This window comes from Accipiter gentilis, chromosome Z (assembly GCF_929443795.1).
Source record: "Accipiter gentilis chromosome Z, bAccGen1.1, whole genome shotgun sequence".
Classification (NCBI taxonomy): domain Eukaryota; kingdom Metazoa; phylum Chordata; class Aves; order Accipitriformes; family Accipitridae; genus Astur; species Astur gentilis.
Window position 1 is genome coordinate 61,137,921 of NC_064919.1, and position 15,163 is coordinate 61,153,083.

Genomic DNA, 15,163 nt, shown 5'->3' on the forward strand with positions numbered 1-15,163 from the left:
ACGGGAGTTGTAGTCTTGCCCCGCACGGCAGCGAGCCCGGCCTCCGTTGCAGCGCGGGAAAGGTAGTTTCTGGTGCTCGCTGGCGCAGCACGGCATGCTGGGAGATGTAGTCGGCCGCCGCCGCCTTCTGCCGGCCGTCGGCGGGTGGCTGCCATCTTGATTTCGTCGTTTCTGTGGCGGCACCGGCGGGTTTCGCCTCCGTGGCCCCGATGAGGTGGGGAACTCCGCTCCCGCCGCGGCCGGGCGAGGGCAGCGGTGCTGCTTGGGGCGATGCTTGGTTTACTTTTTTTGCGGGGTGAGAGAGGGCTCTGTCTCCAGCGAGGTGAAGCGTCTCTCCGGCCCTGCTCGCCTTCTCGCGTGGGAGATGCGGCCTCCTCTTCCCCGCCTCAAACCGGCGGGCCTCGGGGGGTGAGCGCCAAACCTTCCCCTTAACAAAAATGGTGGCCGCGGGGTCCGCAGGAAGGGGCGGGAGGTGTTGCCGGCTCCCGGGTGAAGCAGGAGGGGAGGGCGGCCCGTCCCGCCTCAAGTAACGGGTCTCTGCCGCCCGCGCGGGGCTGGCGGGCACCGGCGCCGCTCCCCGGGGTCGCGGGGCGAAGCGGCCGCTGAGGCCCTCGCCCTGCGGGCGGTGGCGATCGCCGTTAGGCGCGGCGTGCCGAGTAGCCGGGCTGTGCGGCCGCGGGTGGGCTCGGCAGCCCGCTCCTTCCCGGCCGACGGGGCGCCTCTGCGCCGCCCGCATTCGTTCTGCTTCCCCGGCTGCGCCCAGAGGCGTGCGATGAGCGGAGCGGAGAGTGGTGGTCGGCAGTCTGCCTCAGCTGCGAGGTAGCTGTGTCCTGTCTTTTATTTGCCTAATAATTTCGCAGTTTAGGGAACGAAACGATAATTTTTCTCTTCGGACTTACGTCTGGGCAGTGTGTACTTGCCAATATTTATGGGTGGAGAAATATTTGCAGAAAGGAAAAAAAAAAAAAAGGCAGTTGAACTTGCCATTTCACAACTTACAAACCGATGTAGTGGGTTGTAGAGGACTTAAGATTTGTGCTGGCTCATCTCCTTTCTCGTGATTTCTTGAAATAAAAATGTGTGTTGGTTGAGGAAACTTCAGTTTTGGAACACGCACTTCTGGTTATATCGCAAGAGCAATGCTGTGCAATTGTATTTTCTCTGACTGCCTTCTTGTGACAAATCGTTGTGTAATTTTTCCATGTTATACTGCTTGAAAGCTTCCATTTAGGGTTTTATTATTTTTTTAAAGAGCTCTTAGCATTGACGCAGCTATTTATATGCATTATCTATATATGTAGCAGGTAAAAGTTAAGTAATATTAGTACTAGCTCAAAGCGTCTGTTATAAATCCATTTACAATGAATTCAGCACTGGGAATGATTGGTAAAGCAGCGTCATTGTCCTAAACAATTACAAATAAAGAACAGTCACAGACATCTTAATATTTGTGTAATCCCTGGAATGCACAGAAGAAAATTTATGAGTCTACTGTGGGTTCTATTTTAGACAATTTTCTAATATATGAAACATTGTTGAGAAACTATGTTCTTTGCTTCACCAGCTGTTTGGAAGGAAACCAAGGAAGATATTTTTTCTTAGTGTCTGTTGCAATGTACTGCATCTGTTAAGCAAGAAGAGTGGCTGAGTTTTGTATATATTGATATGTATGAGAATAATTTATAGTTCTCTGCAGTATGTTGATGAAGTTAAGTGGTATCACCTGTAAAGCCAGTTGTGCTTTCCCCATTAAACTCTGAATGAACTTCTTTCTCTGTCCTGATGAAGAGCAGGAGGTGAAGACACATGTCTGAGCAAATCCTTTTGGCAGTGATGTGTACTACATAGTCATGCGGTGTCATACTCTTTGGCTAGGACTGTTCATTTAGTTCTAGAAACAGCTCCTTTTTTTTTTTTTCCTCTCCTTTTTTTTTTTCTTTTCCCCTCCAGAATATGGATTGACTCAAGCAGGTGTTAAAATACAAAAATGCCAGGGGTAGCTATTCTTTCAGGTTGTTTAACAAATATGTTCATCCTTTTTAGAAAGAATATTTGTTTAATTATTAATTTTAGCTAATATTTTATAACCAAATTTAAAATGAATAAATACTGGATGCTAAAAGGTTTGCCTTTTCAACTTTTTGTATAATGCTTTCTCTGTGCTATTAGATTTTTTTACATCTGCCACATCCTCCTAATATGTCTTATTTTTTCCACAATGTCACTGGCTTATATTCTTCCAAAAGGTGTATTGGGATTGTAAATACGTTATGTAAATTAACTCTTCTTTCTAATGTTCTGACTATCTTTTTCACATGTAACTTGGTATCTGTTACTCTTAAGGAGATCAGGCTATATCTACATTAGCAAGAATGTGGTGCATTGGGAGTAGGTTTGTAAAGGAAAGATTTGGTGTGCTGAGGACCCCAAGTTCATTTTATATATGCTTTAAGAGGTGTTTCTTTGTCGGGTCCCATGGAGGGCACATGCATTAGCAATTGTAACGCGTTAGGTGTCCTCTGGAAGCACAGTCTTCCAGTTTAGTTTAGTTTGAAAGGAATCTGGTTTGCCTGCTCCAAGACCAATCTGGGATGCAAACCAAAGCATAGGAAATGGAGGTGATCAAACTGATGTGCTGATGTAGACCTCTAACTCCTCTCTACCTCCTTCTATGCCTTTTCCACTGGACCGGTATTTTCCACTGCCATGCTGTGTTTGTTCTTTCATCACAAGCCCCAGTATTCAATCTGTACCCCTTCTAGTGTCTTAGAGATTGCGAGAAGTTTTACAAATTATTGTTTTAACTGGAAATAGTCATCACCTTTGTTAGCATAGTGGAACAGATAGTGTTCTGTATTGCTGATATACTACTTGTAATACAAAAATGGGGTTTCGATTTTTACTTCAAAGATGTCAGTCATAAACATCATAAAGTGGGTAACTTTCTAAATACCTAGTTTTTTTCTTCTCCCTTTTTATGTCTCTTATTTCCACTATTGTACCTTCTGGTTTTGTGTGTTCATTGTATGTTATTAGAACACATTCACCACTAGTATATAAAAATTTTCTACTGTGTTCATGCTCATGGTTATGTTTGTTCTCAAATGTAAGACTATTTTTCTTAAGAGGATACCTGAAGGAGCTTTTTTTATACCACAGCATATTGCCTAATAGTATAGGCTCTGAGATACAGATGATTCAGGCAATTTTTTCTGAAACAATTGTGGTCTCTATGAATCATTGTATTAGGATTTTTCTTCTAAGTAAAAAAAAATAAACAAGATTACTGCTATTTACGAATATATTGGCAATAAACACATATCTGTAGAAAGGAGGTTGCAGTTGCAGATAACTACACTACTTCTGGTGGAGTTTTTAGTGATGAATGTTGTTAATAATAGTTCAATTCCTCCATTATTTTCTTTATGGATTAAACTGCTAAAACATTTGTTTTCAGTAAGGCAGAAGTACTAGGAAAACTTGGTTACAAACTTGAGATAAGTCTTTCAGTTTAAAAGGTCTTGTAAAATGCTGACCAGAGACAGAGGAAGATACCACAGTTCTTTGCCCTTTGAATAAACTCTGTAGTTTTAAAGACTTGAGTTTTTTTAGACAGAGAAGCTGAAAACAGTATTTACAACAGAATTGTACTGCATCTTGCCTGCAGAAAATTAATAGGGGATGAGTAATCCACTTGTTTCACTTGTGTTGCTCTTTGCATAAGCGGAGAAGTGTTCGAACAGTTTGATGAGTGGCATAAAATAGGTGTTTCGACATTTAATTTTGGGTATTGTCAGAAGCAGTTTCTATTATCTGTTTAATTTGCAGTGCGAATTTTTTACTTTTTAAACGGATTGAATTGTCTTTGTTATATCTTAAAGCCAGTGAGTTCAGAAAGGACAATTCTAGGGCTTTGTTTTTTGAAGGCTAATTTTAGGTGCTTGTGTGGGATCTATGTTTTTTGTAAAATGCTGAGTCAGCTGCTACTTGAAAAATAGTCCTATTCAGCTGTGTCAGCTTGGGCACTTGGAATTTTCACTTCTGTGAATCCTGGCCCGGTTTTCTGTTCAGTATTCATTTATCATGTACAATTTTTTTATTTTTACATTTTTAAATATACTTACATCTTTCTTAGAAGATTCTGTTTTCCAGGGAACTAGATTTTATTGTATATTGAGAGAGAGAGAGAAAGTGAAACAGTAGCAGTTTTGAATGTACTAGTAGGCAACCTAGGTGGTAACACTGTGTATATTAAATGCTAGTAACACTATTGTGCAGTTCCTTCTGCCGGTTCTTTTCTTGTAAATCACTACAGGATTAAAACTGACAGGACTCCTTTTCTTGGGGCTATTTGGAAACCAGGGCTCTAATAAATATCAAACCCCTGTGGCTGAAAAGAATTGAGCAGATAGTTCAGAAGGGCAGTCTGATGTGTTTGCTTGCACAGTTCTTTGTTGGTGGTTTATCCTGCTGAGGAGGAGAGACTTTAGAGCAGCTGATACTTAAATCATTATCAGAGGAACATATTTTCACAAGGAAATGAGAGTTAAGGAGTTTGTTAAATTTGATCCCGTCAGCCAGAATGTTTCCTTGCCAAATGAATACTTAGAAAAGACAGGTGCACTTCTTGCCAGAAAGTATTTAATGTAATGCTACTGGTTTGGGATAAAATCCTTATCCAAGTAACGGATAAATCAAGTAGTGTGAAATCAAATGCACTACTGGAGTTTGTAATGTAGCCTTTTAAGTATCAGAAATGTTAAAAATATTCTAGCGGGGTTGAGTTTTCGTAGTTCATTGAATGTATGTTTGTTCTTTTCTTAGAAATTCAAGAAATAATGCAATGCATTTGTGGGAAACCAATTGTTCAAATGACCTGACTATTGGCACATGAACTTGTATACCAAGGTGGGTTAGGTGGATTTTAGTTCTTTAATGATGGTGTTGTGAACAGTTGTATGCACAGCCTCGGTGAAGATACTTCTGTGCAGTGAGTGGAATAAGAAGTGTAGCTACGTGGCCAGTAGTTCAATCTTAATTAGCAATCGGAGTAAAAACAAAGTGGTGTCCATTAAAAATGTTGATTTAGATGAGTTCTGGTCTTATTGGGAAGGTCTCGTATAGCATCTTTTGTTTATTACTTATAGTATTGTTTCAGTAGTACTGAGAGGCTTTGTTTTGAGGTGGCCCATGATGTGGTTTCCAGTTGTAATAATTTCCAGTGCAAGGGAGACATTAGAAAGGTTGGGATTGAGACTTACTCTTGAATCACTCTGCTTGGTTTATTTGTTGTGCATTCACTCTTCAATTCTTTATTCTTCAAGTATTCTTCAATGCTTGGTAAAAAGTAATGAAGTAGATAAAGTATTTCATGCTTACTTGTGAAGTATAGTCTTTGGTACAAGTGATTTTCATTTCTGCACAAGAGTATCCCCATTCACTTACAGTGGGGTTTAACATTAAAGATTTCCACATCTCTCATCAAAACAGTTTTCATTAGGGTTTTGTTTGTTTGGGTGTTTTGTGGGGTTTTTTTTAAGGACTTATTTCTTATCTTTTGATTCAGTATATATATAACTTTCTACATGTTGATTTTGGGATATATTTTATATTTTACATTTGTATAAACTGAAAGTTTTTGCAAATAAGTGAATATGAGTTGTGCTGTCTGAGATCTAGAATAGGAACTGCTCATTAGTTTATGAGTTTTGGTAGAGGAAGCTGCTTATGACAGTAAGCTTAATTCCATCTCAATACAAAAGAAAGTGACTGCGAAGAATGGTTATTAACTCATTTTTGTAGCATTCTCACTAGGGAAACACACTTACCTAGCTTGCTTATTTTCTCTCATGTTGCTTGTCTTGGATGATGAGGTTTTTGGTTGGCTTAAGTGTGTGTTATGGTGAGGTGGTGACCCAGCAATGTTTTATCACAAGTGTATTTTTTGAAGTAACTGAAATTGCCTCTTTTAGAGTCTTAAACTACTGAATTACCCTTTTACTGAAGATGTGTTAAACCTGGATATTTCATATTTGACTTTTGAGGATCTTACGAACACTTATGAAGTGTTCTAGGAGTTCCATATTATTCACAACCACCTTCTACATGGATGTGATTTTAATGATTGTTTTATGGAAGAAATTTTTCCATCCCACATTTGTACCAACCACTCTGAACTTCAGTAGTATTTGAGAATGGGTCATTTGTAAGTTTTCATAAGAAAAATAAAAGACCAGGGATCTCGTGAGTATATATATCTCGATATTTGAAAGGAAGTTTTTTCTTTTACTTATCGTTGATGTTTTTTGTGTAGTACTAACTTCAGAGGCGTTTATCTTTTGAACGTAGAGTGATCCATACTATACCACACTTGATTTTAGCCAAAAGTCAGAGAAGTGATCCTTTGTGGTCAAAACTGGATGAAGTCCTAACTTTTTTAATTGTTTATTGTGCTTTCAGTGCTTTTACAGAACTCATATTAACTTCTTGACCTTGTCATTGAAATCAAAGGTAATATTGATTTTATTCTGATGCAGCTTACATAATGACAGGATTCCTGAAGCTATCCCTTCATCCATTCCCTGTGTTTGTATGTGAAGTTAGCTGTTATAATTTTTTTTTGTTGTTGTTCTTGCTAAAGTAAGACTAGAAGCGTTTAAATAAAGGAATCTCTAAAATATTTTAATCAAGGGAAAATACATAGTTTATTTTGGGCTCATACTACAATAAGTGAGGTGTCAGATTTTGATGAAATGTTAGTGGAGGCTTTATGAGTTTTACAGAAATTAAATAAACTATTTCATTTAGATCCTTGTTTTAGCCATCCTAAAAATAATAATTAAATAATCATATAGAAAGGAATCTTTAATATTTGTGTTGCTGTTTGCAACTTCAGTATTTTTTTACACACTGTGGAGACTTACTCAGGGAAATTGGGATGTAAAAGATGGTCCTTTACATCTGTAATATATATCTTGGTTCCTGTTTTTAGCTTTTGAGCTCTGGGGGAAGTAGGCAGTTGTGTATCTTAGTAACTTCTCTGCATCTCACGGTTGGCATGAGCATCTGTGATAGCAAAGGTGTTAGAATTTGATTTTCTTTGAGGACTGGTACACAATTTACATGCATCAAATCATAATTCAATATGTAAATAAATTATTTTTCAAGCTTTTCCGTACTGGTATCATTTTCCAGCCCTAATATTTCTTTGCAACAAGTTGTTAACACTATCAATAAAAGGCAAGCTGTTAACATACTTTGCGAGTGTTAATAACCTGCGTAATAACACTGTGTCCACTGAACTGAATATTCTTAGAAATATTTTTTATTTTCTTATTTATTATTTTATTACATGAAAATAATAATGTGAAGGCATTTTAAGTTTTCATACAACATACAGGGTTTCTCTTGCTGGAATTGGAGGATTTTTACTGAAGACAGGCTGGAGGAGTGGCACAGGATCAAATACAAGCTGTTTCTTTCAGGCTACTTCAATCAACTGTCCAAAAATATGCTAGATTTGAATAAAAGTAGAGGCACTTGAAATTAAATTGATTTTACTGCCATTTCAGTCTGTTGATAATTTCAAATACTATATAACCCTGTCTGACCAGTTCAGTTGAGTTTCTGTGCTTGCTCCTAGAAGAGCTTGATTGCGGTTTTATTAGGGGTCTTTATTCACTTGTAAGCATCCCAAGTTACTAACAAAGCTTCCTACACAGTAATGCCATTCTGTGGTTCCTCTCCACTGTTTTGTTTTGCATTGACTGTTGGCATCCACTGCCAAAGTCTTCCTCTTTACCTTTAGAAGTCCTTCCAGTAGCAATTGGAAAGTTACCTCCTCCACTTAGGATTCTCCTGCTCCCTTCTCCCATTCCCAAATCACAGGAATAATAGGATAGTATTTCATTGTAGGCTGTCTTCACAGACTTCTCTGATTTCACACCCTACTTACTCAGTATGATGCTGAGGGAGATTTAATGTGTTCTGTTAGAGGAAACAGCTCAGTCTTGCAGCAGCTTCTTGAGGTGACAGTATAATGGTTTTATCTGACAGTGCTATTATACCTGTTGTCTTATTGTAGTTTTTGTTACTTACTTCAATATGCTAAATATTTTACTTTTCTTTTTTTCAGGTTTGTTAATCTAAAACCAAGATAATATCCAGGTTCTGTTCATGTTAAGTGGCTGAAAATTTTATCAGTTGTTATTTATGTTTTCCCTTCTGTACACCTTTAAGCTTTGGTGGAGAACTAATATCATGTCCTTAAATAAATATTTTCGTATTAATTCCAGCTAAGGTATTATTTGATATTTATACACTTTATCATCTGGTACTAGCGATGTATTTTGTTCCACACAAGAAGCTGAAAAGATAAAACACATCAGGAGACCACCATTTATGAGACTTTTTGAAGACAATTATTTTTTCCATCACTGGTATCATCATGGTAGTATTTTTCTCGCTGGGTTTACAACAGTATGATAGAGAAGGCTTCTGACTGACATGAATTAGTGTTTAAAGCTTCTGCCTTAAAACTGAGCCTTTAAGAGTGATCTGAATGAGAAGGGGGAAAGATTTGTATATGCTGAGTAGAAGACACTTTCAGGAATTAAGGAACAGCTAAAAATTTTGCAAAGACTGGAAGAGGAAATGGAAGCAATCTTGTGTTCATTCCAGCTTCTTGAAGGGAAGGAGTGATAAAAGAACCTGGGGGGAATAGTGGAGGGACATTACCTTGAGGAAAGTATTTATTGGGAATTGTGCCCAGAGATTGCCAGTAACAATGGAATTATTGTGAAGCTAATTGATATGGGGGTGCTTATGATCTTGACATGAAACTTGGAATGTTGTGTGTGATGCAGTGCTTTTTCCTTTGATTGAAGGCTAGCAAATGTTCTGGTAAATGTGTACGTTAACTGTAAGAGATTGTCCTACTGTAGGTGAAAAATTCATGAAAATGTTTGTGATTGTGGTGTTTTATTCGATAGATACGTGTAAGGGCTATGAAGCCATTCCTAGTTGCCATTATAAGGGTCAAGAGAAGAGTTCTGGTCTCTGCATCACCTTCTGTTCTTTGAAATACAACCAGCTGAAGATAAACACAGCATTACTTACCTGATCTTGATCTTCGGAAGACATCATAAATAATAATCTGAATTAATAGAATATGATTAAAATTGGGATATTTTTGTCACAGATCTTTTTTAAAGATGGCTTTCTTTAATAGCTTGAATTCAGTTGGCTAGTATGTTTCAGGAGAAGGTCTTCAGGAAAATAGGAACATTGCCACCATTAATTTTAAAAAGTCACCCATGTGGTTCTTTAATAGCAAAAATTCATCTCTAAGTGCAAAAGTACATAGTGACCTTCTTTGGTTTGGTTGCTAATAAGGCCCACTCAAGCCCTGGAGTGGGAAAGCAGCATTTAAAGAAAAAATGTGAGACTCAGATTTGTGTAATTTGTGGTTGTTTAATAGAGCTGCTGTATGTGCCTGAAAGGGTGTGGTGCTTCCAAACAGGAAGGGCTCCTGTCACAGGGAGCAGCTTGAAGGGGAAGTTTAGGACTGAATGTGCTTCCTGCATGAGAGTAAATCTGAAGTGGTTTATGAGTCAGTAACTTCAGGTAGGAAGAAATTCTTTCTGTATGCTTTTCCAGTAATAAATACATGTTAAATAATTTATGCCAGTATTACACTTGTATTCTGCTTGGTTTAATCTGGCAAAAAGAAGACCACAGGTTCATGCTACAGAGGGTTAAACTTGCTTTCTTTAGTTTTTTAAGGTCAATTTAATAACTAGACAATTTACCATCTAATTAGAGCCTATTGAAGGATTCAGCTATTTATTTTCATAAGCAGCAAGGGAAGACATCAGAAATTCACATACCAGGAGTACCTGCATGGTACAAGAAATTACTGATGGCAGTAATTGAATAGTAAAGGCTTGGTAAGTTCTATTAGTTGCATACCATGGCTCTGCAAATTAATGGGGGAAAAAAACGCATTAATTTTACCCTGAATAAAACAATAAGGTTTTATTAAAAACTTGTAATTGAAGCCATCTGTTTCTAAAATATGAGCTTTAACACAAAGAAAAGTTTTGAATTTCAGCTCAGAATTACTGGGAAAGATTCTATGGCTTGTCTCAAGCAGGAATGAGGACTAAATGAACAATGGTCTTCTGTAATTTAGAAATAATTTAATTTCTTTTCTTTTAATGTAATAACCTAAAGAGCAGTATTTTGTGTTGAAGGCAGTATTGTTTCATCTGACAGGATAACATACAGGCATAAATCTCATGTGCCTTTACCTGAAGTTGGTGGTACTCAATTATTTCTGTAAGAAAGCCTTTAAGAGAGTATGTTTTTAAGTTAATAAAAAAGTAAAGTCTTACTGTCTCCAAACACTGATAGAGTTACAGGTGGCTTTATGTGGTCAGCGTGGCAGGTCAGCCGGTTTACAGGAATACAGGTCTTCATATTTTTGATAAGTATGTTGTTTTCTGAATAAGTATAAAGTGCTTGTTCAATAAATACAGTTAATGAATTCCATAATTTTTTTTTGTTATTGTTCAGCTGGAACTTAGAAACAAATATATGATTTAAATTCTTTTTTTTTTTTCAGGTATTAAGTCTTAAAAGACTTGTTTTCAAGAAGTACTGTGGACGACATGAAAAAAGTTGGTAACAGCTCTTGCAATGATGGAGCTCTACTTAGAATGGGTCTCAATGATAACAAAGCTGGAATGCAAGGTTTGGATAAAGAGAAAATCAACAAAATCATCATGGAAGCTACCAAGGTTGGTTTGATTACTCTTTTCCTAGTGCTTTATCTGTTGTCCAGTATCATAAGGCTCTCTTCCTCCCTTGCCCAAATGTTATCCCTCATGTGTAAATGGAGGGCATCTTATAAGAAGAAATGCATGTATGGGGAGGAAGGGGAGGGACTTTAGGTTAGGGTACCAGGAGATCCTGTTGGATTCATCCACGGGGACATGAAGGAACACAACTGAATATATCCTTAGCTGCTCACTTTTTGCCCAAAGCAGTACCTAAATATCACAGAGTTGTCCAGAGGTAATTGTAAAGGTTTCAGCTTCCTTAGGCCTCTTGTTTTCCCCTTTTTCATTCTTTTTGCCTGCCTGCCGTGGTTTAAACCCAGCTGGTAACAAAGCACCATTCAGCTGCTTGCTCACTCCTCCCACCTGGCCGCAGTGGGATGAGCAGAAAATATAAAGGCAGGCTCATGGGTCGAGACAAGGACAGGAAGGGATCACTCACCACTTATGGTCACGGGCAAAAGACAGGCTCAACTTGGGGAAGAAACAAAATCAATTTAATTTACTACAAATCAAATCAAAACAAGGATACTGAGAAGTAAAACCAAACCTTAGAACACCTTTCCCACAGTCCTCCCTCCTTCTCGGCTCAGCTCCACTCCTGGTTCTCTCTACCTCCTCCCCAACAGTGGCACAGATGGGCGGGGAATGGGGGTTGGGGTCAGTTCGCCACACCTTGTCTCTGCCGCTCCTTCCTCCTCAGAGGGAGGACTCCTCACTCTTCCCCTGCTCCAGTGTGGGGTCCCTCCCATGGGAGACAGTTCTCCACGAACTTCTCCAACGTGAGTCCTTCCCATGGGCTGCAGTTCTTCACAAACTTCCCTGGTGTGGGTCCTTTCCTTGGGCTGATCTTCAGTCACAGACTGGTCCAGTGTGGGCTTTCCCATGGAGTCACGGCTGTCTTCAGGGACATCCCGCTGCTCTGGCGTGGGGTCCTCCATGGGCTGCAGGTGGGAATCTGCTCCACCACTTATCTCCATGGGCTGGGGGGATACAGCCTGCCATCTCACCACAGGCTGCAGTGGCATCAACCTCCTCCCTCTCCTTCACTGACCTTGCATAGGTGTTTCTCTCACATTCCAATCCCACTGCTCACTGCAGGTTCCCCTTCTTAAATAAGTTTTCCCAGAGGCTGTACCACCATTGCTGATGGCCTTGGCCTTGGCCAGAGGTGGGTCCAACTTGGAGCCAGGGAAGTTTCTAGCAGCTTCTCACAGGAGCCACCCCTGCTGCCCCTCCCCCATTACAAAAAAACCCACCACACAAACCTGTAACACCACCCCACCATTAATCAGCCAAGCCAATCTACCTCTGTTGGTCATCTTCCTGTAACTGAGGAATTTGATGTAATCAAGTTTTTCTAGTACTTTCCGTGGAATCTCTTCATGCTTACTGGCTGTCTTCTTGACTGTCGTCTCATATTCAAGAGAGGTGGCCAGTAGTGTGCAACTTGGTACCAAAGATCCGCAGAGGACCCCACAAATCTACAAAGCACTGAAATATTAGTCCTCTAACTTGTTATTGGAGAGTCTTCACATAGAACTATATGGAGATAACACTTTATTTGAGCAACTCTGGGTTTTCTTATTTTTCCATGCACAAATGTGTATTTTATTTGGTGTTGCTATGGCCCTAGTTTATGTGCTTGAGATTTTGCTCATGAATTCTGTGTTGACTACTATTGCTCTGTGGTTAACTGCCAGGGCAGGGGCAGGGGGGAAGCAGAAAACATGCTACAAACAGCTGTTATTTGGGAAATGGTTTTTTGCTTGCTTTTTCACTGTGATGATACTTTATATGCTATCAAGCCCCTTCTTGATTAGAAGTTTCTTCTACTTATTCTGTTCACTCTTTCCTGAAAAGTTAGTCCTTCATCAGACATATCCCTAACAATGATATTTGGATAAATTATTTTACCAGGACAGTTACTGTTTCATTTCCTGGTATGAAATAGTATGAACAGTAAAATAGGCTTTCAGAACTGATATACAGGCATCTATGTATTAGAATATATTTCTGTCAAAAAACCCAAGAGAATTTAAATACCGGATATAGCTTGAGAAATCTGAAAAGAAGTGCTGATTCTTTTTCTTAAGCTTTTCTTTAGTCTTCAAAATTTAACTTACAACACTACCCACAAGTGTATTACAACAAGATTTTATATCATTTCGACTGTGAAATACTGCAAGAGACTCAAAAAACCCACAGCTTAATAACAATCTGAAGTATTGGATTGCTTCCCACACCAACAATTTGGTACTTATTTCTTTCAGTGAGTCTCAACAAGTCGTGTTTGATTGCAGAGGGTAGAAATGCATGTCTGATATTGAAAGAAAACACACCCTATTTTCTTCTAAGTAGAGATTTCTTCTAAGCAATGAGACATGACATGTTAGTCTTGCCATTCGTCCTTTCTATCATTATTATAAAAGCGGATGGTTTTGCTTTTTATATAAATGCCAGATTCTTATTTGACTATGGCTGAATTCTTGGCGTCAGTGACAGTTTGGTAGTCAGAGGCTTTGAGCTAAAAATTTGTCCACTTTTGCAGATTTTATCAGTTGGTTCAATAAAAGACTCTTCCTGAAAAGGTTATTTCTCTTGTGAGCTAAGCAGATGTTGCAAGAAAAGTATTTATTTCCTTGTTTTGAATTTTCCTCTTTTCTATTTCATTGTATGCTCTCTTTTCTTTGTTACAAATCAGGAAGGGAAGTCACATTATACATTCACTATGTGATTGTTGTCTTTTTAAGTTTTCATTACATCTCCTTTTATACATGCCTTTTCTTGAAGGAGCAATTATGTACTTGAGAGCAAGAGGGCTTTTTTTATACCCATTTGCTTTTCATCACCCTCTTCCAAATAGCTTCTAATTCTGCAGTGTCCTTCAAGATTAAGTGGTCAATAAAATACTTAGCATTACAAGTGGATTTGACTTTTGTGATGTCATTATTTATTTCCATGTAGATTAAACTATATAGAAGTCTGGCAAAATGCTTAAATCAACTTTATTTAGAGTATTATACTCCTTATCTTGGAGGTATTGTAAAGAGTAGTTTGACTTTTGTCTACTGTCTTCGAATTTTTGTTGTCAAGTGTTAGAATGAGTAATCATAGTAAGTTCTATAAGTAGTCCTTTTTACTCTGAGTATAGAGGATATGAGAAGGAGAAATGTATTTGTGTCATTTGAGGAGAGAGACGTAAAGCACCACAGGTCTCTTTTATGTATCATTTATAGGAAAATCCAAAGTATGCATTAGAAACTGTTACTGTGTTTTATGTTTTCTGTATTTAAAGATCAAATGTGGTTGTATATAGGAAAAGACAAATAAAAACTTTAGTGTTTTTGCAATTGTCTTCCAGGGTTCTAGATTTTATGAAAATGAACTTAAAAAAGATCAACAAGTTAACCAGCGAATTGAAAAAATGATGCAGCTGAAAGAGAAAATTACAACACAACAGCTCTTGAAAGCACAGCTGCAGGTACTAAGCTTGTAAAGACTTTTTGGAGTAAATGGCGAATGGTAAACATTTTGGTGTGTTCTTATTTATTCCATTAAATTCTGGTCATAAGCACAATGTTAACTACTATTTTGATGTTAGTCATGCAGGTAAAAGTGCATGATATTTTGATGATGTAATTTTAATAACTTGCTCGAAGAATAGATTGTAAAATCACTCTGAAATGAAGCAAAGTAATTCCTGTTGTTCTAAGTCTGATCAGTTTAACGGGATGTCATTATTGTTTATGTAAAAGTTTTGTTAAACAGCTTGTTCATAAGTATCATATCAGTCTTGAGTTTACTTTCTGTTTTTTTAATATATGTATATTTATATTCAATGGCTTGCAATGGGATGAGGAAGATCACAGTTGTCAACTCTTCTGGATATAGTTTATTCGTTATTTATGCTAAGTAATGAAAAAAATCATCATGGCAAGCAGTCACAAGAAATACAAGTGTCCTGAACTAGAAAGGTGAAGAGGCCAGTTCTCTTCTCAAATGCTAATGATATAGTATCCAAAGTATTACTGTGTATGAAAGGTTGTTAAAAGAAAACAACAGAACCAAGGTTGCACACTAAACATTCTTAGGCACAACAGAATTAAAGCTGCTTGTAGAAGCTGAATTCCTTTCCTTTTTCATTTGTACTGTGATTCAGTCTTTAATGAGATGATTGCTTGTTGTTTTTCACTAACGGGATTTCTGCTTCATTCAGTGCACAGTGCAGACAGTGTTCACTGAGTGGGCAATTATTCAATATTTACTGTTGTCCTCATTGTTCAATGGGTGGCCCAAGCTTTATTTGTTGTACACTAGTCTAA

General features: G+C 38.2%; 1 protein-coding gene across 4 annotated transcripts in view; it reads left to right on the forward strand.

Annotated features, from left to right (window-relative positions):
- Nucleotides 1–81: 81 nt before the first annotated feature.
- Nucleotides 82–15,163, forward strand: part of POLK (DNA polymerase kappa) — a 36,986-nt gene continuing 21,904 nt past the window's right edge. The window contains exons 1-3 of one of the 4 annotated variants that reach the window (XM_049794993.1): nucleotides 82–214; nucleotides 10,625–10,799; nucleotides 14,203–14,322. In XM_049794993.1, coding sequence (XP_049650950.1) covers nucleotides 10,671–10,799; nucleotides 14,203–14,322 — 249 coding nt within the window. In that variant the 5' untranslated portion in view covers nucleotides 82–214; nucleotides 10,625–10,670. Of the gene's footprint in view, nucleotides 215–487; nucleotides 820–3,055; nucleotides 9,948–10,624; nucleotides 10,800–14,202; nucleotides 14,323–15,163 lie in introns of those variants that run through there. The other 3 variants (XM_049794994.1, XM_049794992.1, XM_049794995.1) reach the window with 3 other exon arrangements.